This window comes from Bubalus kerabau, chromosome 14, assembly GCF_029407905.1.
Source record: "Bubalus kerabau isolate K-KA32 ecotype Philippines breed swamp buffalo chromosome 14, PCC_UOA_SB_1v2, whole genome shotgun sequence".
Lineage (NCBI taxonomy): Eukaryota > Metazoa > Chordata > Mammalia > Artiodactyla > Bovidae > Bubalus > Bubalus kerabau.
The window spans coordinates 18,795,910-18,820,438 of NC_073637.1; the positions used below are offsets into that span (position 1 = coordinate 18,795,910).

The 24,529-nt window shown below is 46.7% G+C and overlaps 1 protein-coding gene across 17 annotated transcripts in view; it reads right to left on the reverse strand.

The window, feature by feature from the left end:
• The window catches only part of ZHX2 (zinc fingers and homeoboxes 2), a 189,085-nt gene that overhangs the window by 14,417 nt on the left and 150,139 nt on the right, over positions 1–24,529 (reverse strand). For 5 of the 17 annotated variants that reach the window (XM_055545927.1, XM_055545930.1, XM_055545929.1 and 2 more), the window contains 2 exons: positions 13,604–13,788; positions 2,619–5,988 (listed from right to left, as the gene is read on the reverse strand). In XM_055545927.1, coding sequence (XP_055401902.1) covers positions 3,248–5,764 — 2,517 coding nt within the window. In that variant the 5' untranslated portion in view covers positions 5,765–5,988; positions 13,604–13,788 and the 3' untranslated portion in view covers positions 2,619–3,247. The other 12 variants (XM_055545925.1, XM_055545926.1, XM_055545928.1 and 9 more) reach the window with 7 other exon arrangements.

The window sequence follows — 24,529 nt, forward strand, 5'->3', positions numbered from 1 at the left end:
CATGGCATATACAAATAAACAGAAATTCTTCATGGAAGTAGAGCTGGGCTACTCTGTCTGGCCGAACATCAAGGCATACATCTGACAATCTTTGGCTCAAGTATTTTGACTCATTTTTAGGAAAGGAGTTTCTTTTTTGGCTTCTTATGGGGACAGGTCTCTCAATGAATGGCTTGATAATGGATGGACCCAGAGACTGAATCAAGGTGACCCCATTCACGGCTTGGGAAGGATTCCTTATCTTTGCGTCTAATCTCAGGACCAGGTGAGCCTGGACAGTCAGACACTGTCCTGAGCCTTGCCAAGCTTCAGCCTGAGGAACTGGCTGGGGGCGGGGTGGTGGTGGTGGGGGACGCTCACTCCCACAGAGGAAATCTCGTCCTAGAATCAGCTTTCAGCTGCTTACCGAAGTTTTTATTTTTTTTTTTAATGAAATCAAAACCATGCATTATTTCCAGGATTATATGTGTGGCAATTGCACTCGACTGCAGGTTCCTAGATAAATATGTGTTTAAATAAAGACATCACTGAATATTTATGAATTTCAAGAGACCTCTGTGTTTGGTTCATAAAAGCTGTGAAGTAATTTTGGAGAGGTTTTTTTTTTTTTCCCCCACTTTGAGGTTGAAAGCTTCCTCGAAGGGGTGCCTTGTCGGGAGAACTTTCAGGCACTGCCAGCAGCACAGATTGAGGCCCCTTTCTTAAAACAATGGCGTCTAAAAAATATCAGGAGGCCCATTAGGGATATCAGGTGTCTTCCGGTGTTGAGTAGATCTTAGCATCTTGTTTAGGGATATTTTCTAGCACAGTCTTGTGGCGTTCGCCATAAATAAAAAGAGGTTCCTGTGTGTTCCTGTTCTTTTCAGGGAGATGGCTAGTTCCTGCTGCTGCTCTGTTGCTCCGTCATGTCCGACTCTTTGCAGCCCCATGGACTGTAGCCCACCAGCCTCCTCTGTGGGATTTCCCTGGCAAGAATACTGGAGTGGGTTGCCATTTCCTCCTGCAGGGGATATTCCTGACTGAGGGATCAAACCCGCATGTCTTTCATCTCTGGCATTGGCAGGCAGATTCTTGGCCAACTGCACCACCTGGGAAGCCTTTCTCCTTGTCTGTGCACTTGGCTAATTCCTTCCTATCAGCTGAGTCAGCTGTCCCTTCCTCCAGGAAGCCTTCCCTGACCTCCAGCCTGGGTGCCCCTCCTAGTGCTCCCCCACGGCTGTGCACGTCTCTGTCACACAACAGAACACCCTGGCGAATAAAGGAAAGAGTAATTTCCTCTGTTGTTGGTTGAGTAAGCTCCAGGGGAATGAGAGCTCTGTCTTCATCACCCTGTTCTCTCTAGCGCCTAGAGCGGTTTTCTGCACACCGCAGGTGCTCAGAGTGTATCTGTGAAGTTGAATTGAACCCAGCTGTCTACTATGTGGTAGGAGGAAAAAGGCATCGTGTAGACATGTTTATGCACCACTAGAAATCTAGGGCAAACTAGAAGTGTTCACACAGAATCTGATTGGACAAAAAAAAAATTGCTCTTTCATTTCAATATGGGAGATATGAGCTGGACTGGTAGGATCTTTTTTTAAATTTGTTATTTTATTATTATGTTTTAATCTGGCTGCGATGGGTCTTAGTTGTGCCATGCAGGCTCTTAGTTGTGGCATGTGGGATCTAGTTCCTTGATCAGGAATCGAACCTGGGCCCCCTGCACTGGGAGCGTGGAGTCTTAAATCACTGGACCACCAGGGAAGTACCAGCAGGGTCTTATAAGAAGCAAGAAAATGGCCAGAGGGAGAATGGGGAGGTGGCACCATGGATGATGCCCTTTAACCCCTTCTTATCACCAGCCCCCTTTCCTCACCCCCAACATATTACCACTTCCTCCGAAAAGTCGAAGGAGAAAGACATGATGGCATTCTGTGCTTGGCTTCTCGTTAAATTGCTCTTCTAAGAGCTGATGGGACCGGCTAAAATAAGGTTTCCAGAGGACTTGACTTGCCAGGTGCCTCGTTTTATGACTGGATAAATGAACTGAGTGACATGGCTGGCCAAAGTTGTCTGAGTTCATAAATAAAGAGGTATGGTACTCTCCAAGGCTCTCTTGGGGACCTTATCCATCATTCTGGAGGTTCTACCTTTCATTATGTTTAAAGATGACATGGCGGGGGCAGGGAGTGTCTGTTGCCTTTTAAGTGACCTCTGGAGAAGTCAGCCCAGGCAGACTGTAAATCGTGCATCTCCATGCTGGTCCTAAGCTGCCCTTGGCATACACTGGCTTTGGCCAAGGTAGAACTTTCCCTCCTTATCCTCCCCCCCACCCCCTGCCCCTTTTCTAAACTTAACGCAGGTTCTGATTTGTACAGACCTCTGGTGAAGCGCACACACCAAGGGCTCGGTGGCATGTCCCATTATGTGGATGACATGGCCATTAGTAACCATGGTAACCTCCCTACCCAGGCTTCTGTGGCTCCACAGACCTAATTTATACCAGTCTCGTCCAGATTGGAAGGGGTTCTGGGGACCCCATCAGCGCAGCAACAAGCAGGGTTACTTAATCAGACACACACAGGGGCACCTGCCTTCAGCCACCGCAACACAAACACCAGGGGCTTTCAAAACCTTCCAGGTTAGAGGAAACAATCCCACGTTTTTATTCAGTAAACTTGGACACTTAGCTCTTAAAAAAAATCCAAAAGGGAAAAGAAAAGACATATCATTTCATGTTTGTTTCTTATAGCAGCGAACACAAAACAGGCCTTGTGTCGCGTCACCTTGTTACCAGACTTTAGAATGGACAGACGCCCCAAAGGCCACAGGCAGTGATGTTTCCGACAACCAGCGTGCCTGTGTGTGTGCTAAGTCACTTCAGTCGTGTCTGACTCTGTGCGACCTTATGGACTGCAGCCTGCCAGTCTCCTCTGTCCATGGGATTCTCCAGGCCAGAATACTAGAGTGAGTTGCCATGCCCTCCTCGAGGGGATCTTCCTGACCTAGAGATCAAACCCACATCTCATGTCTCCTGTGTTATCAGGCAGGTTCTTTACCATTGTGCCACTTGGGCACCACCTTGCAAATAAGGATGTAAAATCTGCCAACCCTTGTTTTTCTTCCTTTGTTTTAAAAGAGCTTGAGAGGCGAACACATCATCTGTGTCAACAGCTCTGTACCTGATAACTGTATCGACACAGTCAATAGACAGAAGGAAGCCCAGCACCCCACCCCGGCTCCCCGGGGAACAGGTGGCATTACCTGTCTAGGCCTGGCTGGCCTCCGCCGGGCCGCTGTCCGAGTCCGAGTCGGCCAGCTCCCCCGCGCCTTCTGCTGCCGTCTGACTCCAGCTGTCTGACCTGTCGGAGGCAGCGTCCTCCTCTCCAACTGTCACCTCCACCCAATCCACGACACCTGACTCCTCGTTCTCGTCGCTGGCCTGGCCGTCCCGGCTGTTGCCCTCCGACCGGTCCGATGTGGCCTCCGAGGGCTTTGCCGGCAAATTGTCTTTCACCTGCTCGCCACCTGCCTTCCCTCTGGGTCCCGGCTTCTCCAGGTCCTCGTCACAGAGCTTTCTGGGGTCCTTGTAGTACTGATGACCCCCCTCACTCCCGTTCTTCGGGTTCTCGGTGATGACGGTCTTGACCACTTTCCTCGATGGGGTGTCATAGCCGTGATCGTCCACCACGTGCTGCGGCTGGTACTGCTCTAGCCACTTCAAGGTTCCAGTTTTGAGCAAGCATCTGTTCTCCTTGAACCAGCGCACGATTTCAGTTCGCACCAGGCCGGTCTTGGCCGCCAGCTGGTCATACTCCTGCGGGGTCGGCCACTGCGTTCGGGCAAACGTGCTTCTCAGGAGATGAACCTGTTCTTGACTTTTTGTAATCGCTGGTGAGGGGCTGGGCAGAGAGCTGGCCAGCTGGGCACTGGAGAGCTGGTCAAGTCTGGACAGAGCACCGTTGGGGGCCGCCGTGTCTGGCCCTTTCTTGCCAGACCCCATGGAATCCAGGACGGCCTGCTCCATGCTGTCCCGAAGCTTGCGCCTCTCTGAGAACCAGGAGTCGATCTCTCTCCGGCTCAGCTTCGTCTCTACCCGCAGCCTGTCCAGTTCTGCTTGGGTTGGGAAAGAGCTTTTCAGAAAGCTGTCTTCCAGGATCTTCACCTGACCTTGGGTTTTCTCTTTGAACTTCTGTGGGGTGAAGTCTGGGTACGCGTGGTACGTGCGGCCGTGGCGGGAGGCAGCGAGAGCCAGCTGGTCTTTGGCGAGGGATTCGCTGGTGATGTGGACGATGCCCCGTTGACACCGGTACCGGTGGTCACTGAACCACTTCTTGATCTCGCTCCTGGCGAGGCCGGTCACCTCGATGAGCCGGTAGACCTCAGCGTCGTCAGGGAACTGGCTCTGCAGGAAGCTCGCCTTTAGGTGCGCTATCTGTTCCTTGGTCTTCTTGCGGTCGCTGGCTGGGGTCAGCGAGGGGTTGGCCACCTTGGGTGGGGGCTCTGGCACTTGAGCAACGTGGGGGCGCTTGGGCTCGGGGGCAGCCTGGGGAGTCACTAGAGGTCTCTTCTGGCCGTGGTTGGTCACTCCAGCCACGGCGAGTGTGATGGGGGAGCAGGAGACGGTTGCCGGCCCGCTGGTCACCTGAGTCAGCACCAGGCTGGTCTGGCCAAGGATCTGGCATGGGAGAGCCGTCTGGAGGATGGGCTGTGACATCTTCGTGGGGGCCAACTGGGCGGGCAGCACGGTGATCGTCGGGGGGACGGACTGGATGGTGCCGTTGAACATCTTCTTCCGGGCCTCCTCCACCTCCTCTGGGGACCAGCTGATGCCGTGCTTTAAGCGCTGGGTGGCAAACCAGATTCTGATGTGCTCTTCCGGGTGTTTGGAAGCCGCCGTCAGCCAGGACAGCTCTGCTTGGGTCGGGTAGGGGAACTTGTTGAAGGAGTTGATCATGGTGGCATTGGTATCCAGGGCAGAGTTGTATTTGGTAGTGTTCAGCGGGACGGGGACCTTGGGGACAAGGTTGATATTTGGTGGGAGCTGGACAGAAGGCATGACGTGTCCTAGAGAGTCCTGAAGGAGCTCCACGCCCCCGAGTCTCGAGAGGATCTCAGCGGCATCTGTCACCAGGCGGGCGGTCCCTTCCACGTGGTTCTCGGGGGTGGCCTCCTCTGGCTTCTTGGGCACCTTCTTGGCATCGGCTTTCGGTTTCCCTGGCTTCATGATGGGGGTTTTACTCACTGAGATCCCGGGGTCACCATCCCCGCTTCCGGGGCCGCTGGTGGCGATGGACACGATGTGGTTGGTGGCGTCGATGGACTGCTCCAAGACGGTCTGATTATTGCGCTTGATGAGCTTCAGCTTGAAGTTGGTCTCCCCGGGATGGAACTTGGAGTTGTGGTCAGACAAGGAGTCGTACTTTTTGGTTGTGAAGTTACATTCGGCACACACATAGAGGGGGTTGAGGATCACGTTGGGGTGTTGCATGTCAACGTGCTCCGTGAACTCGTTCAGGTTCTGCGTGGAGTAGGGGCAGTATTTGCATTCGTAACCACCTTGGAGCTTTTTGGATTGGTTTTCCCCTGTAGATTTCACCTCTATCACTTCATTTTCTTTGGAAGAGTTTTCAGGTTCCGCTGCCCAAGTGTCCTTGGCTGTTTCAGGCTGTGGCATGCCAATTCCTTTCTCTTTGGCCCTGTCTGCTTCCTCGGGCACATCTTGTTCTACCACTTGTGATGTCCGAACCATGCACGGGGTGGTGGATTTTCGTTTGCTTGCCATGCTGCCTGTCTGTGTGCAATGGCTTATTTGGGGGATGGGGGTGGATGGGGAAGAGGCAGTGAAATTTTTGGAACTACTCAGATAAAAAGTTTTTGGCTTTATTGCCCCCTCCAATGGCTTTGGCTTCCCTTGAACGCTGAAGTCTAGTGCTTGTGTTTCCCGAAATGATTTCAGCACAGAAAACTAACTGTTCCAACGGCAGAACGCAAGAGGCAGCATCATACCTATGGGACAAAAACAAAGACAGCGTCAGTTTCCTCAAAAAGACAAAAGAAACTAGCGATACTTTCCAAGTTGCTCCCATGACCCATCCCAACTGGCACCCAAAGCAGACACCCAGGTAAGCACAGATAGTGTGAGAGCAGGCGCTTATAAACATGAAGGATCACTTTCTTCTTCTCTTCCGTTCTCTGGGAAGGACAGTGGGAACAAGCCCAAAACAAACAGATGAGGATGCAGGGCACTCATTCATGTTTAGAGACCAACCGATACAGAAAAGCAGCAAAGGTGCTGTGATCTCATGAAGTGGTGGCTAGGGCGGCAGAGGGAGCCCTGCTGGCGAAGTGCTGGCTGGGTTCGCAAGTCACTCTTACGGATGCGGCATCAGAAACAAGACGTTTATCTGGGGCTGGTGAGTGGCATGTATATGGGCATTAGAAAATGGACATGAATGTTTTTGTTTCTTATCATAAAAGGAGTATCACTACAGAAAATGCGTCAAAGTATAATAAAGAAAAACATCCTCCCAGATATCACAGTTCTTTCATTTCCCTTGAACACTTCCCATTTTCACAAACATTGAGCAAAAGAATGATTAAAGCATGATATTACATTTTAGGGATACACGACACATGATGGATTTGCCTTTGGACTTTTATTCCTAATTTCTGACTCTTCTTGACAAAACTGCAGTCAACATCCTTAGTCCTTACTTCTGATAACGAGCTTTGGATGAATGTTTAGAAATAAAAGCACTGGGTCCAAGGCTGTTGACATTTTAAATTCTCTTGACTCTTATGGCCAAGGTTTTGCTCCATTTGGCCTTTTCCCCGGCAGTGAATGAGTGCCTGAATCACCACTGAGATTACATGAAATATTACCATTAAAAGCCCTGCCGATTAGATATGGGAAAACTGTTTTAATATGCTTTGGTGCTCCTCTTGATTGCTAATAAGGATGAACAGTTTTCAAAGATTCACTTGCCATTTGTATTTTGTGAATTGTGGATTTATGCCATTTTTGTATTGTGATGCCCAGTGGTTTTATTATTAATTTACAAGTGTTACCTCCATATTAAAAAATATTTGTACTTTTCTGTGTTTGTTGCAAATTTTCCCAGTCTGTCATTTACCTTTTAATTTTGCTTATGGTTATTTTTCATGTTTTACAGGTAGAGAATTTTTAATTTTTAGCTGGCAAATTTATCCATCTTTTTCACAGTGATTTTAGAAAGTGGTTCCCTGCTTTGATAGCTGAGACCTATTATACTATGTTTTCTTAGAGTGTTTTGGCTTTATTTTTTTATATTTAACTCACCTGGACTTGAACTGATGTTGGGGTAAGCTGTGAGATACAATTCTAACCATTTTTCTAGAAAGTTATCAATTATCTTAGTAGCATGTATAGTGTTTTTGTATTCTCACTAATTTGTGAAACCACCCTGGTCACACATTAAATTTTTATAGGGTATGTCTCAATTATATCTGCTCTATATCTCTTATCTAGCTATTGAGCCTTCCACTTATGCTTCACTTAAATTTTTTTCCCCATAGATTAGAGAATGTTTTAGTATCAGGTAGAGTTCCTCTTTATCATTTTTCTTTTGTCAAACAATTCTAGGTTTTTTCTGATCACCTATTAACGTAAATCAGTTCTCATAAATCAGAATCATCTGCAAAATAAAATTCTGTTAGAATGTTGATTGGAATTTCATTAAACAAATATTAATTTAGGAGTGCAGGAACAATTTGGGGCTTCCCAGGTGGCTTAGTGGTAAAGAATCCACCTGCCAATGCAGGAGATGAGGATTTGGTCCCTGGGTTGGGCAGATCCCCTGGAGAAGGAAATGGCAACCCACTCCAGTATTCTTGCCTGGAGAATCCCATGGACAGAGGAGCCTGGCGGGCTACAGTCCATGGGGTGGAAGAGAGTCAGACATGACTTACTGACTAAAGAAGAACAATTTGCTTATAAGGAGGTAGGGTATGTTAATAGAACCCCAACAGGGGAAGTGATGGGCTGGACCACGCTGAGTGTTTGAATGCATGGATTTCTGTAGAGGAGAGCCTTTCATTGTGTGTCTACTGGAGTGGGGAGATGGGTTCTGAAACAGGGATAGCCGACATCCAGGGAGAAGAGATGCAGATGGCATATCCCCCTCTGTCCCTCTCGCTGGCCTGGGCTCGAGTCCCACTGAAGAGAGGTCTCAAGGTAGAATTAACAGACTTACTTTCAAGAGTAACCCTCTGGGGCGTGGGGGCCCACTTATCTGCTTAGGGGGTCAGGTGACAAACCTGAGCGGGACCCGGGAGTGGGGCATCCCCCCTGCTCCCGGTGAACCCAGAACCCTGGCCACTCTAAGGCATTTTCCTGCTGGGCAATTTCCTCAGCAGTAGATACGGGTCCCTCAAGGCACTGCTGAGGATGGGACATGGACACAGCAGAGCAGGGAGGAAGTGTGTCTTTTTGCTGACTACACCCAAACTGACATATTCAGCTGAACATGAGACTCTTATTTGAAAATTCATTTAATTACTTGGCTGTGCCAAGACTTAGTTGTGGCATGCTGACTTTTAGTTGAGGCATGTGGGATCTAGTTCCCTGACCAGGGATCGAACCCAGGCTTCTCTACATTGGGAGTGCTGAGTTTTAGCCACTGGACCACCAGGGACGTCCCTGAACATCAGGTTCTTGATTTTCCCCCTCAAACATGGGTTCCCTCTTTCTCAAGTTCTTCATCTCCACCAATGGCTCTATCATGGCACACTTGGGCCAAAATGCTCTTCATCCCACCCTCAAATTAATCCACCAGCAATCCTGTTGACTGTCTTCAAAATAAACCAGTATCAGACACTTCCACCTCTCCCTGCCTTGCGTAAGCCACGTCCATCTCCCGTCTGGAAACCTCCCACGGGCCTCCTGCTTCTTTCCTCTCTGGAGCAGCAGAGGAATTTTTTTCCGCTTCTTGATGGGCTTTATTTATGGTTTGAAATTCATTTTGGTACTGAAAAGGGCTTAAATGTTTTTTTAATCTGCAAAGTTCTTTTTAATTGAAGTATAGTTGCTGTATAATATTATATAAATTACAGGTGTACAATACAGTGATTCACAATTATTAAAGGTTATGCTCCGTTTATAGTTATTATAGCTATATTCTCCACATTGTACAAATATATCCTTGTAGCTTATTTTATGCTTAATAGTTTGTACCTCCTAATCTCTTTACTCCTGTCTTGCCTCTCCCCCTTCCCTCTCCCACTGGTAACTACTAATTTGTTCTCTGTGAGTCTACTTCTTTTTTGGTATTTTCACTGATTTGTTGTATATTTTAGATTCCACATATAATTGATATTATACAGTGTTTTTCTTTCTGTCTCTGACTTATTTCACTTTAGCATAATACCCTCCAAATCTATCCATGGTGCGGCAAATGGCAAAATTTCATTATTTTTATGGGTGAGTAATATTACATTGTGTGTGTGTGTGTAGCACATCTTCTTTATCCATTCATCTGTTGCTTCTATATCTTGGCTACTGGAAATAATGCTGCTATGAACATTGGGGTGCATGTATCTTTTCAAATTAGTGTTTTGCTTTTTTAAAGAAATATATGCAGGAGTGGAATTGCTGGGTAAAATGGTAGTTCTATTTTCAGTTTTTGAGAAACATCCATACTATTTTCAACAGTGACTATATCAATTAACATTCCCACCAACAGTGTATGAGGGTTCCCTTTTCTTCACATCCTTGCCAACATTTGTTATTTGTGTTCTTTTTGATGAGAGTCATGCAGAAGGAGATTTTAAGATAGTACTTATTAATATTCAAAATTTACTTATCAGATCAGATCAGTCGCTCAGTCGTGTCTGACTCTTTGCGACCCCATGAATCGCAGCACGCCAGGCCTTTAATAAATAAGTAAAAAGGAAGAGGAAGGAGAGTGTCTATCCATTTTCTCCTAATATAGCAGCTAGTGGCCAGATGTGGCTCTTTAAATTCATATTAATTAAAATTAAATACAATTTAAACTCCAGTTTTCATTTGCACCAGCCACATGTCAAGTGCTCAGTAACCACACCTGGCTGGTGGCTATTGTATTAAGCAATGCGGGACATTGCTCTTATTGAGGGACCTTCTACTGGATGGTGCTGTTCTAGAATATAAGCTCCACAAAGGCAGGAACTCATCACTGTGGTTTCCTTGGAGCCTAGACCTGTATTTGGTCTGCAGTATGCTTTCCATAAAGATTGGTTGAATGATAAAGTAACTGCAAGATGGCTACCTGTGGGAACTGCTACTTATGCAGATGCATGAACTATGGGAAAATCTCTCATGGATGCTCAGTAATGAGTATGTGTGCACACGAGCATGCACTTGCATGTAGGTGCATGCATGTTGCTTGTGTTTGTGTGCATGCCCATGTGTCTATGCATGTGTGAAGGTGTGTTGAGTGTACACCAGAGTTTATGTGATGGAGGAACTCTGTATGGGAAAGGAGGTACCCAGTTCTGCAGGAGGTATCACTGCAGATACAGCAGAATGTGGCCAAATTTGCACCCACTAGCCAAGAGGCTTGGGTCTTTGAATTATGAATTTTAAAAGAGAGGGAGCAAAAGGCGACTTTTCTGCTGCAAAACAAAGAAATGAGGCAGAAATAGGTTCAGGGGAGAGAAGAGACTTTTTTTCACAGAAACTCCTCGTATCTAGAATTATTTAAATCAGTTGACAAGTGAGGCCAAGAAATGAGCCAAATAGTGGTGAAATATCCTAAAAGCTTTTTGATGTTCTAAAAACTGTGGTTCAGAATAGACGATATCTTCTAAAATGTATTTGGCAACCAGGGATCCAAACCACAGCAGATTAAAAAGAAGGAAAGATGAAGAAAGGAAAGAGAAGGGTGGGGAGGGCTCATAAAACAGTGAGTCTTTGAAGCATTCCTCTCCCAGGGTCCTCCCCGTGGAGCTGCAAGAACCACTGCCCTTGGAAGAGTAATCCGGGCACAAGGGGGAGAGTGTCTGCAGAGCAGTGGAGAGTTGGCGTCTGTCTTTCTGAAAGTCTGTGAGCCACCAGTGAGAGGTCAGGACTAGTGCCATGAGGCCGGCCACTCGCCAACACGAGGGCTGCGTATTTCTGGCCAGGTTTTTGGGTTCAGGTGTACACTGGCCTAAGTTAGCAAAAAAGAATGAATGTATGCAGGCATGCACGCATATTTATTTTTTAAGGACAAATGGGGTGCTGTGTTCCCCTGACCCCTTGTGAACCCAAAGTGGAGAAGTTATGACTTTCAGCCAACCTGTTATCCTCTTCCTCGCTATCTGGTCCCCCATTCTCCATTGGTTTGCCTTATGAGTCTGTGTGAATGCCTACCGGCTTTCATCTCTGGGGACTGTCTTCCAACTCTGCCTTCTGTGCTGTTATCAAGTCTCAGGTTGGGTTGTGTCTTACTCCCCATTGGATAGTGTGTATCAAGTGTTCTTATCAGGTCTGCCTTTACTTTCTTTTATGCTTTATTTTATTCATTTGAAGTTGCAGTTATTAACTACAGGACAGAAACAAAATAAAAATCTGTAGACTATATGTAAGCTATAAAAACTGTTGATACAATGAACACTGTGTATCATCACCCAATATAGGGAAAAAAGATTACAAATACCTTTGAAGTTCCCTCTTTGCCCTTATCACTTCCTATCCCCCTCCCTTCCTTCCTAGGGGTGAAAACTATCCCGAATTTTATGTTTATCTTTCTCCAGCATTTGTTTACAATTTCTCTACATGCTTGTATCTTTATTTTTAAAAATTTTTGGCTGCACCTCGCAGCATGTGGGACCTTAGTTCCTTGAGCAGGGATTGAACCTGTGCTCCCTGCATTGGAAGGCAGAATCTCAACCACTGGACTGCCAGCAAAGCCCAGCTTGTGTCTTTAAATTGTAATATATGGCTAACACTTTCATCAGTAATGTGTGAGCTTAATGAGGAATAATTTACATATCCTAAAAGCCACCTGTTGTGATGGTGTGTTTCAATGATTTTTGGGGGTAAATTTGTAAAGTTCTGTAGCCATCACCACTCTCATTTTAGAATATTTCCCTCTCTTCAAAAAAGATTCCTAGGGCCCTTTTGCTTCATTAAAAAAAAATACACTCTAGTGGGTATGAAATGTATCTCACTGTGGTTTTGCATTTCCTAATGAATATTGATATTAAGCATTTTTCATGTCAATGACTATTCATCTGTCTTCTTTGTGCAATGTCTTTTCAAGTCTTTGGCCCATTTTTAAAGTTGCGTTACTTGTCTTTTTGTTATTGATTAGTAGGATTCCTTATAGATTCTGTACGTGAGTCCCTGGTTAGAGATATGTATCATAGATGGGATGATTTGAGAGAATAGCATTGAAACATGTATATTATCATATGTGAAATAGATTGCCAATCCAGGTTTGATGCATGAGACAGGGTGCTCAGGGCTGGTGCACTGGGATGACCCTGAGGGATGGGATGGGGGTTCAGGAGGGGGAAAACATGTACACCCATGGCTGATTCATGTCAATGTATGGCTTACAATATTGTAAAGTAATTAGTCTCCGATTAAAAATAAATTAATTAATTAAAAAAAAAGAACAAAGAGCAAATCTCTCAAACTGTCTTTCAAGGATCCTTAAAATGTAGTGTGTGGAGGAAGGTGGGGGGTGTTCAGGAAGGTGGGGAACACATGTATACCTGTGGCCGATTCATGCTGATGTATGGCAAAAACCATCACAATATTGTAATTATTCTCCAATTAAAATAAAGTAATTTTTAAAATGTTAAAAAAAAGACTGCTGAGAGAAGTTAAAAGTGAAAGTTGCTCAGTCATGTCCGACTCTTTGCAACTCCATGGACTATACACTTCATGGAATTCTCCAGGCCAGAATACTGGAGTGGGTAGCTGTTCTCTTCTCCAGGGGATCTTCCCAACCTCGGGGTTGAACCTAGGTCTCCCGTGTTGCAGGCAGATTCTTTACCAGCTGAGCCACCAGGGAGAGAAATTAAAGATCTAAATAAATGTAAAGATATGCAGTGTTCATGGATTGGACAATTTGATGTTATTAAGATATCCACTCTCTGTAAATTGATCTATAGCTCACAATCCTAAATTCCAAGAGGAGTTTTGAAGAAACTGATGAGTTGATTGTAAAACTTATATGACAATTCAAGGTACAATTCAAGAACCAAAATAGTACTGAAAAAGCACAAAATTGGGGGCTATAAATTAATTTCAAGACTTTCTATTAAGCAACAGTAATCAATTCAGTATGGTTTGGGTACAAGAATAAACTATTAGGTGACTAGAGCAGAATAGGACCTCCAAAAAAAAAAAAAAATCCACATTTATGGTCAGTTAATTTTTGAACAAGTCAATTCCATAGGAGAAAGTCTTCTTTTTAATGGTGAGAGCATAACTGAATATCCATATGAAAAAGAAAAGAATTCAACTCCTACCTCTCCGTATATGCAAAAAATGAGTTAACAATAGATCAGAGACCTAAATATAGTGCTAGAACCACGAAGCTTCCAGAGAAAACATAAGATGACATCTTTGAGACTTGCGTAGACAAAATGTGAGACAATAAAAAATATATACTTGTAAATGTGTGCTTCCTGCTCAGAGTTCCCAAATTCCTTGGAATTTCCTGGGCCATAGGAATGTCTTTTGTTCTAATGAGGTGACTCTTGACGGACTGCTGAATGGGGGCTGGTCACCCGAAAGACAAAGCCATGATCAGAAGCGTAGAACTTTCGATCCAACCCTCATTCTCCGGAGAGAGCCTGGAAATTGAGTTAGCAATTGGTCATGCTTACTTGATGAAGCCTTTATAAGAATCCCCAAAGTACAGAATCCTGGGAGTTTTCCGGGTTGATGAATGTATGGAGGTGCCAGAGGAGTGATGCTGGAGGAACATGGAAGTTTGCACCCCTTCCCACATACTCTGCTCTGTGTATCTCTTCCATCTGGCTGTTCCTGAGTTATATATATTTTTTATAACAAACCAGTAATCTAGTAAGTAAACTGTTTTCCTGAACTGCTCTAGCAAATTAATTCATTAAAATTAATTAAAGAAGGAGGTCATGGAAACTTCCAGTTGATAGAGTCATAAGAAGCACAGGGGACAACCTGGACTTCGACTGGCATCTGAAGTTGGGCAGGGAAGTTCTGGAGGACTGAATCCTTACCCTGTAGAACCTGGCGTTATCTCCAGGTAGACAGTGTCCGAACTGAGTTAAATTATAGGACACCAACTGATGTCACAGAGAATTACTTGGCGGGGGTGGGGGTGGGAGGCGGCTCACACATTTGTTAACCAGAAGTGTCAGAACTACAGTCTTTGGTGTGAGCATCATAAGAGAAAAATTAACAAGTCAAATGAACCAAAATTTCTGCTTAGCATGTGTATTTAAAATGCACATTAAAACTCCAACACAGTCCCTTCCATGGTGGGTGGTGAGTAAGACAACAGACTGGCTCCATGCCACGGGCCTTGCTCTGGACCAGCTTCCCAGCAGATCTGAACTGGGCACAGGCATGTTGTGTACTAACCTGCAAACACTCCAAAGCACCACTGAGTGGTCCCGGGGTTGGCAGGGCAATTGTTGCCTTTGGAGGGGTGACCAAGCAGATTAAAACATCGTTAAGATCCTGGAGCCCAGAAGAAGAGGAGAGGAGAGGTGAGGCGTGGCCTTCCTCTATGACTCTTCTCCATCGTGCCTCTTTCTGTCTTGAATCCCACCCCTCACACGACTGCTAAGAGCATCACACATACCTGTTACATGGAAAGGGAGCCCTAACACTGAGTACAGACCCCTGCCTCCTTTGTCTGTTTTTGCCATTGACTGGATTTTCCTTTTATCCACCGTGGCATTTATCACACCCCACAAAGAAACCCAACAGCAAGTGAGAGATAATGCCACCTTGAAATAGATAACATGTAAGAAAGATGGCCAGCCTGTGTAGATGATTATGAACAACTCACTTCTGGCTGTCTATGCAGGGCTCTCCCTTCACCACTCAGTGCTTCTTCCATCGTCATCTTTCTGTTGCGAGGGGAGTGTGATTAGAGCCCTGTTTACTGAGTATGGGTTTGAACTAGAACCTTGTGATTACACAGCATACAATGATGAAGAAACCACGGGCTCTTGTCCTCAAGGAGTTCACAGCTGGTGTACTAGTCAGCTCAGGCCGCCATGACAAATTACACAGATTTCTGCAGCTCAAACCACAGAAATCTATTTCTCTTGGTTCTGGAGGCTGGACGTCCAGGACCAAGGTTTCTGCAGGGTTACTGTCTTCCGAAGCCTCGCCCCTTGGTTGCAGATGGCCCTCTTCTCGCTGTGCCCTCCTGTGGCCTCCCTTCCATGTGCGTCTATCTCCTAACCTCCTCTTCTTATGAAGACACCAGTCAGATTGGACTATGGACTCCGCTGAGGACTTCATTTAAGGTGACTTAAGTGAGCCTGCTGGCTACAGTCCATGGGGTTGCAAAGAATCAGACACGACTGAACACACACACACACCCCTTTAAAAAACCTATCTCCAAATATAGCCACATTCTGAGGGTTTGGATTCCAACATATGAATCTGGGAGTGGGGAATAATTCAGCTCTTCACAACTGAGCAGGGCAGGGCTGTCTGAACACCCCACGATGGCACACAATGATTTATGTATGCAGTCATCGCATCCTGCCCAAGAGCCTACGTCAGACACTTGTGGGTGCCAAGGATGCAGGAGCGAGCAGAGAGGAGTCTCTGCTCTTGAGGTGCTTACCTTCATGAAATGAGCAAGCAGAAGCCGACGCTGAAAAGCATGATGGAGGAAAGTCAGGCAGCGAAGATGGTGGGGGTGGGGAGGTGTGTGATTTTTAAATTTTACTTTGTTGAAGTATAGCTGATTTACAATGTTACTTTATATATGTACATTCTTTTTGGCATTCTTTTCCATTATGGTTTGTCACAGGATGTTGACTATAATTCTGGGCTATATTGTGTATCCCTGTGCGATACAGCAAGACCTTGTTGTTTATCCATTCTATATAATAATTTGCATCTGCTAATCCCATACTGGGCTTCCCTGGTGGCTCAGAGGTTAAAGCGTCTGCCTGGAATGTGGGAGAGCCGGGTTCGATCCCTGGGTCGGGAAGATCCCCTGAAGAAGGAAAATGGCAACCCACTCCAGTACTCTTGCCTGGAGAATCCCATGGAGGGACGCTACAGTCCATGGGGTCACAGAGAGTTGGACACGACCGAGCGACTTCACTTTCACTTTCAATCCCATACTAATTCACTCCTCCCTTAACCCCCTCCCCCTTGGCACAAACCAGTCTGTTCTCTATGTCCTTGATTATGCTTTTGTCTCATAGATAGGTTCATTTGTGCCATATTTTAGATTTCACATATAAGTGATATCATACGGTGTGTGTCTTTCTATTGTGACTTACAGCACTTAGTATGACAATCTCTAGGTCCGTCCATGTTGCTGCAAATGGCATTATTTCTTTTTTTGTATGGCTGGGTAGAAATCCGTTGTATATAGGCACCACATCTTTATTCATCTGTTGGTGGACATTTATACTGTTTCCATGTCTTGGTATTATAAATAGTGCTGCTATGAACACCGGGGTGCATATATCTTTTCAAAGTATAGTTTTCTTCAGCTATACGCCCAGTAGTGGGATTGCTGGATTATACAGTAACTGTATTAAGGATGGTTATTCTGACTGGTGTGAAGTGATATCTCATTGTAGTTTTGATTTGCATTTCTAATTAATGATGTTGAGCATCTTTTCATGTGCCTGCTGCCCATCTGTATGTCTTTTTTGAAGAAATGTCTATATAGGTTTTCTTCCCATTTTTTTGATTAGTTTTGTTTTCTTGATATTTAGTTGTATGAGTTGTTTGTATATTTTAGAAATTAAGCCCTTGTCGGTGGCATCATTTGGAAATGTTTTCTCTCATTCTGCAGGTATCTTTTCATTTTACAGTTTCTTTTGCTGTGCAAAAATTTACAAGCTTGATTAGGTCCCATTTGTTTAGTTTTGCTTTTATTTCTGTTGCCTTGGGAGTCTGAGGCAGGCTCCAAAGGCAGAGTTGGATCCTGTCGGGTACAGAGAACGGGAATGATTCTGATCAGAGGAACAGAGTACTCCCAGGCAGAGGATGCAGTCAGAAGAAGGAAACACCCGAGGAATGAAAAGGACTGAAGCTAAAGGGCAGGTGTGATGGCAGGCCTGAGGCACCTGATAAATCAGCCTGGGCCAGACTGTGAATCATGCTGCCACTGAACGCCATGCTGAAGAGGCGGGGTTTCATCCTGCTGGTGAAGGAGTGAAAGTGAAAGTGAAGTCGCTCAGTCGTGTCCGACTCTTTGCGACCCCATAGACTGTAGCCTACCAGGCTTCTCTGTCCATGGGATTTTCCAGGCAATAGTACTGGAGTGGATTGCCATTTCCTTCTCCAGGGGATCTTCCCGACTCAGGGATCGAACCCGGGTGTCTCGCATTGTAGACAGACGCTTTACCGTCTGAGCCACCAGGTGAAGGAGAAGTGAGGCTTTTTAGGGAGGATCATGGGAGCAGCAGGGGCTGGGAGATAACTTTGAGGGGTGGGGATGGCAGGGAAAAATGGCACATTAATGAGGGTAAGAACCCCCAAGCTAAGCATCAGGCATCATCTTTACTAGCCCCAAATTCAATAGTCAGAGTCAAGGCTGCTAAGAGGCACCCCTTCCTCCAGCGTTTAAGCTTGTTCCTTAAGTAGATGTTGAGGGCTCCTTATTTCTATCTGGACTTTCTCCCACTCAGTTTGGACTTCCTTCTCCACTGAGGAGTGGCTGGATGATTTGGGTTTAAATATGGCAAAATGGATTCTCCCTTAACCATTCTCTCGATAACAGTGATGGTGAACATTCACTGAAGGCTTAGTATGAGCTGAGTGCTCTGTTTCATTTCTCCGGAACCCTGTGTAGACACTGAAGCTCAGAGAAGTTAAGGAGCGTGGCCGTAATCACACAGCCGAGAGCAGCAGAGCTGGGATACAGCTCTTTATGTGCAGACAAATCACCTGGTGATCTTGTTAAAATACAGATTCAGGAAGTCTGGGCGGGACTGACACTCTGCGTTGCCAACAAGCTCCCAGGTAAGGATGACACCGAGTGTGTGGACACCTCAAGGAAGGCTTTGTCAGCCTCTCCAGGTGAGCAGCTGCCCACTGCCACCCAGTCTGTCTCCCTCCTCCCCATCACCCTGCTCATCTCCAGACACGGGGCATTAGCATTTCCTGACCTTTCCCTACGAGTGACCTGGGGCCCTCAGGGGAGGAAAAATGGGTCATACTGTCAGATCAGTCCCTGGGAACTCTTTGCAAGGTGGCTGGCATGCAGCCTAGCTGTCAGATGAGGGAAATGTCCAGGCCTTGAGCTCCCTAGGGAGACGCTGGGGCAGGTGAAGAGTCAGGCCACAGAGGTCCCCTGGGGCCAGGGTCTCCAGCCTGAGGTGAGTGGAGGAGCCTGGGCCTCTCAGGGAGGACACACGTGCCGCTCTCAAGGAATCACACCTTCGGGCTCTGGCAGGACGCCACTTCTTATTTCAGAGCTTTCACCAGGGCTGTCAGAGGAAATTACAGGACTGTCTCTGAGCTTTCAAAGGAAGCATCTTGTCAGGACATCAAAGCCCAGACGGATGCTTTTAGCTTTGCTGGGTCTTCTGACAGAGCTGTTAGTAGGTACCACTGCAGTTCACCAAGGGTAAATCTTTTGTGTCTGTGTATGTGATTGTTCCTTTATGTCTTAAAGTCACAACATTCTCCTTGCTGCACCGCACCCCAGGAGAGGGAATTCTGATGGGAAGGTATGTTGTGGTGGTGACTGCGGTGGGGGGCGGTCGGTGGGGGGCGGGGCGGGATGTGGGTGGAGAAAGGAGTGGGATGCCCAGATCCTGGGGTTTGCTCTAAGCTCCCAGCTCTCTCCTCATGTGTCTCCATCCTTGCCTCCATTTGTCTCATCTGTTAAATGGGAGAGGCTTTTGAAATGTCACTGGTGACCCTGAGTTAATTCCTGACCTTTATTGATTTCTCCCCAGCTTATCTTTAAATCTAAACTTGAATTTTGGGGGTGGGCCTATGGGGTGACTCCTAAACCATCAGATGCCATCTGGGGTGCTTTGTCCAGAGCCTCAGTCCAGACTTATTGAACTCAAGCATCCAGGAGCAGGCCCAAGAATCTGCATTTCTAGCAATCAGCCAGGTTTGACGGCCTCAGCAAGAAGCCATTGGTGGCCTCTCCTGATTCAGAAGTGGTTGGGCCCAAGCCAACTCTGCACTGTGAAGATGGGAGATGCTCCTTGCTGTGTTCTGTGCTGGACTAGAGTGAATTAGCAAGCTCCCCTGGGAAATGACAGTTCAGAGGACGATGCAGAAATAGGGGAAGAATTGTAGAAAGTAACGATGCTGGAAGAGAAAAGGATGCTGGGCACTGGATAATGGAGTTTAAGACATCCTTAGAAACAACAGCGTGTGTAATAGCAGAGTCGTGGCTGGAAAGGTGAGTTTTAAGAAGCTACTTCCCATTATCTGTGTTTGTGCTTAACTTTTGTTGTTCAGTTTCTCATTTTTTTTTTTTTTTTTAAGAAGGGTTTTCTGATCTGGTTAAGGGTAGGTGGATAATGTAGTAACAAGATGCCATTTACATGTAAAATCTTTATTATTCCCACAACATAAATAGATGGTAATGCTCTCCATTTCACTGATGAGGAAACTGAGGCTCAGAGAGGTTAGCTTGCTGGTTGAGGAGGGTGGAGCCCAGATCACCCTTGGCTCTGCACTCACTGCTGGGTCCCAGTAACACACAGCTGCTGATGGTTAGCTACTCCATTTCCTGACACTGGGTCTATAAATGAGGTTTCTCACAAGTTTTGAGTGGATCGTCTCCACAGTGGGTGTTCAAAGGAGTAAGATTTTTAATTGAATTGTAATGTCTTTCTCAACTCGCTACACTGAGACACTCTCTTACTAGGTGGAAGAAGGGCTTGCCTGGTCTCCTGCAGCCAAAATATTTCAGTGGATGAAATGAAGTTCATGAAATGACATGGTGACATTAGACGAGATCCATTGTGTTTAGGGCGGTAAGGTCATAGACAGATTGTGACGTGAGCATCACCGTGTGTTTGGGCGACGCTGAGAGGAGGCTGCTGCCCTGCTAGCAGTGGCAGGAGTGGGGACTTGAGGTGGGGGAGTGAGTCCTCAGAGACAAAGAAGCCAGAGAAGGCAGATTCATATCAGCCCATGTGAGCCTGGGGCCCAGACTTTACTTTTACTCAAAGCGATGCATTTCTAAGCTCAGACGCCCTTGGCTCTTCACTAGGTGAGGATGTGGCCTCCAGCTGCCTTGCTCCCGCTCAGTCCTCACCACGAGTGCCCACCTGGTGAGGGGAAGGGGCCACAGGCTGGAACCAGGCTTCTGATTTGAATTCTGGTTCTGCCTCTTACTCACAGGAGTCTGCCCTGCTCTGGCCACAGCCAGGATGCCCACCGCCCAAGTCCCCAAACCCACAGGCGGCCTGGAGAATGCCAGCGGCAGCACACTCATCCCCTTGGCCAGCTTCAGTTTTGCGACTGTGAAATGGGTGAACTTCCAACTCCACTGCAGATTGGACTGAAAGAGACCCTTTAACGCTGACTCTGTCTGGTTACCTAGAAGGGTGCCTTTAACCAGTGAGCTAGCTTTAACCACTTCCATCAGTGATGAGGGACTTAGCAGAGTGAGGTTCACAGGTGCCGTTTTGCCCCTGCCCCTCCCTTGGTGCCCCCTCAGAGCATTCTTTCCCCCACAGCCCCTCCCAGCTGCCAGCCCTCGTGCCAGGGGTTGTGCGTTTACACCAGCTCATCTCACCTGAGTCATGCTGCTCCAACATCTTTTTACTCATCTTTTGTTCATGCCCATAGAAATTTCTATGGCAACTGTGCCAGTGTTTTTAATTCTCCCAACTTTGCGTGTGTGAGAAGATTTTGCTTTCTATTTTGCCGAGAAGATCGTGATCACTTTCTTCCCCATCTCCACACTCATCTCTCTTTTCTCTACCTCGGCGTGAGTAGCGGGTCTCCCCGTTATAGGGTAACACCTCCAGCTGACCTCCAGGCCTGCCCTCTGCTCCCCAGGGACCCCAGCCTAGCACTCATTGGCTCCCTCCACTCTTATCTCCCTTCACTGGATTCCTTCCCTTTGGGTTATGATCATCTCAGCTTGGCATTTCCCTAAAAATGTAGACAAAGCAAGACAAACATGATAAGCAACATCAAAGTTCCCAAAGGTGCTCAATTCCACCATTATCTACCCAGTATTATGATCACTCTTGCTTCCTGGGGCAGAGAGACTCCCCAGTGCAAGAGATTGGCTTTCTGGGTCTGGGGCCACCACTCATTGGTGTATGAGTCTGGACAAGTCACACCCGTCCTCTGAAGCCTTAGCCTTTCTATCTAATCTGGGGATGAAAATGGTACCCATGTCAGAGGGTGCCGAGGGCACTCAGTAAGAGTGAGCAGTCAGAGGAGAAGGGGGCAATACAGGATGAGATGGCTTGACAGCATCACCGACTCAATGGACGCGAGTCTGAGCAAACTCCAGGAGATAGTGAAGGACAGGGAAGCCTGGTGTGCTGCAGTCCATGCGGTCAGAGAAAGTCAGACATGACTGAGTGACTGAACAACAACAACAACAAAGTCTGTGCACGGGGTTTGCCTCTGTGTCCCCAATATGATGAACTCTGAGCTTGCGACTCTGGGAAGGTACCTGTTGTTAATATCACGTAACTATCAAAAAATGTCTCAAAGGCAGTTTGAGATGACTGCAGCTTGTCCCTCCTTTACTGCCCTGTTCATCCCTCACCTCTGCACATTCTGTCCTCCTTGCTCTGTCAATGCTTTTCTTTTAAAACACCAAATATACCCCACGTCACTGACTCTGTGGGGCAAATTGCCTCCCTTTGGCTCTCCCGGGTGGTACCCTTGGATCTCCTCCCAGCAGCTCCTGCTTTGCTGCTTCTTCCATTCTCCACGGTCACCTCCATGCCCTGGGATCCTCCTTGTCCCTCTCCTCTCCATCCTCTTTGGTGTGACCTCATTCATCCTGGAGCTCCACACTCACCCTTGCAGACAGACATCTGGGAAACCAGCCTTTCTAGCCCCACTCCTCGCTGCAGAGCCTCCGACCTCCCTTCCCCAACTCTGGCTGACAGCGAGGATGAAAACCCAGAATTGTAACCAAAGGCCAGAGTGGCCACTGTCCACTGAAACTTGATTTTTTAAACAAGCTAAGATGATTCATGAAAACCAAGAAAAATAATACATGAATTAAAAAAAGTGGATGACCCAGTCCCACTCGGTTGGAAACAGACTACTCGGTTATCTCCATTTGGAAGGTGGATCTGAAGGGGAAATTTGGCAGAGGCTGGACTGGATGGTCTTAGAACCTCTTCCAAGTGTAGATTCTATGCATCTCTGATCATCACCTGGAGTCTCACGGGTGCTTCAGGGTTGAACTCATCTAGCGCCAAGCTCCTCACCTGTCTCCCAAATCTGATCTTTTTGTAACACTCCTCATTCCAAATAAAAGCATCATGATCTCAGTCATTCCAGTTAGAAACCCAGATTCCTCTTGCGCCTCCACTCCCCCTCCCACCCCACAGTTGATTATGCACCAGGCCCTCCTGACTCTGCCTCCTTAATGGCAATGGCTTCCCATCCTTCATCCTTCATTCCTGGGCTCCAGGCGGAGTCCTCCTCCTGGCTTCTCTCTGCATCTGCAATGACTCCCTACATCATGGCCTGACCTTGGCATCTCCTGGTTGTGCCACGCATCGCCTGCCTGTCTGGCATGCCTTCCTTACTCCGCTGGCCATGGCAGTCCAGTTCTTTCTAGAGAAAGACCGCCATCCACTCTTGGCCCCTGTGGATCCTCCAGTGGCGGGCATGTGACTTGGTCCTGACCACTCACTGCATCACGTTCTTCAGCGAGAGTGAGTGATTAAGGGGTGGGCTCACGACCCAAGTGGAGCTGGTCAGAACCAGCTGAGTTGAGATGCAGAGTCATGACTGCATCCCTCTGCATGCTGGCACGCCTGGATCTGACTCACGCAGAGACCTTTCCACAAGGCAGCTTGCTGACACCACTCTGATGGGACTTTATCTGGCACCTATAACTGAAAAGGTCCCAACAGATGCAGTTTCAGGCCTACCTCCTAACTGCCACCATTTCTTTCTTTCTTTTTTTAATATTTATTTGGCTGTGTTGGATCTTAGTTGTGTTATGTGGGATCTTTCATTACGGCGTGTGGGCTCAGTAGTTGAGGTGTGTGGGTTTAGTTGCCCTGCAGTGGACAGGATCTTAGTTCTCCGACCAGGAATCAAACCCATGTCCCCTGCACTGCAAGGTAGATTCTTAACCACTGGACCACCAGGGTAAGTCCCCACTGTTTCTTTCTAAGACAGCAATCCTGGGACTTCCCTGGCAGTCCAGTGGTTAAGACTTCGCCTTCCAGCACAGGGGGTGTGGGTTTGATCCCTGGTCAGGGAGCTAAGACATCCACATGCTTTGTGGCCAAAAAGCCAAAACATAAAACAGAAGCAATATTGTAACAACTTCAATAAAGATTAAAAAAAAAAAAGAACAGCAATCCTTAGCCTTTCCCTGCCATGGTTGCCATGCTAGGTGGCACGACCATTTGCAACGTGCTCTCATTCTTGTCACACCATTTGCTTTCCCTTAAGAAAGAATCTCAGGATGTTAGTGGGAGTGATGTTCGTATAGTGCTAACCTTGAATCCTTGCGAATCATCACATCCCGAACTTCAATATTTATTTTTAGAAACAGATTTCTTGCCGCTGCCTACATCACAATTGATGCCATGATTGAATGTCATGTTTCTAAACCTGAATCCGACCATGTTGTCCTCACCTTCAAACCTCCCTGGGAATATTCAGAGCTGGTTGTGAGAGGTGCTTTCTGCCACCCAATCCTACCTCAATGCCCCATTCCTTCCTACAGTAGTCCTGGTATTTTAAAAGGGAAATACAGCAGAAGACTGATTTTTTGGAAGCAGAAACATGGGACCTCAGAAAAGAAAACACAGTTCAAGCATTCATTCATTCATTCCTCCTTAAGTGCCTGCTCCATGCCAGACACTGTTTTGATACTCAGGAAATAAGACATAAGATTCTTGCTTTCAAGGTGCCCATGATCTAGGGAGGGAAAATAAAAAAATAAATAGAAAACAAAGAACTTATAGATAGTGGTAAGTTGCCTGGATTGGGAAGATCCCCTGGAGGAGGGCATGGCAACCCACTCCAGCATTCTTGCCTGGAGAATCTCCACAGATATAGGAAACTGTCCATGGGGTCACAAAGAGTCAAACACAACTGAGTGACTAAGCCCAAGTACTCTGCAAAAAGCTCTTAGAAATGATGTGATGGTGATTTAAGACCTACTTTCATTCTTTTTTTTTTTTTTCCCCCTTTTTTTGGCTGTTT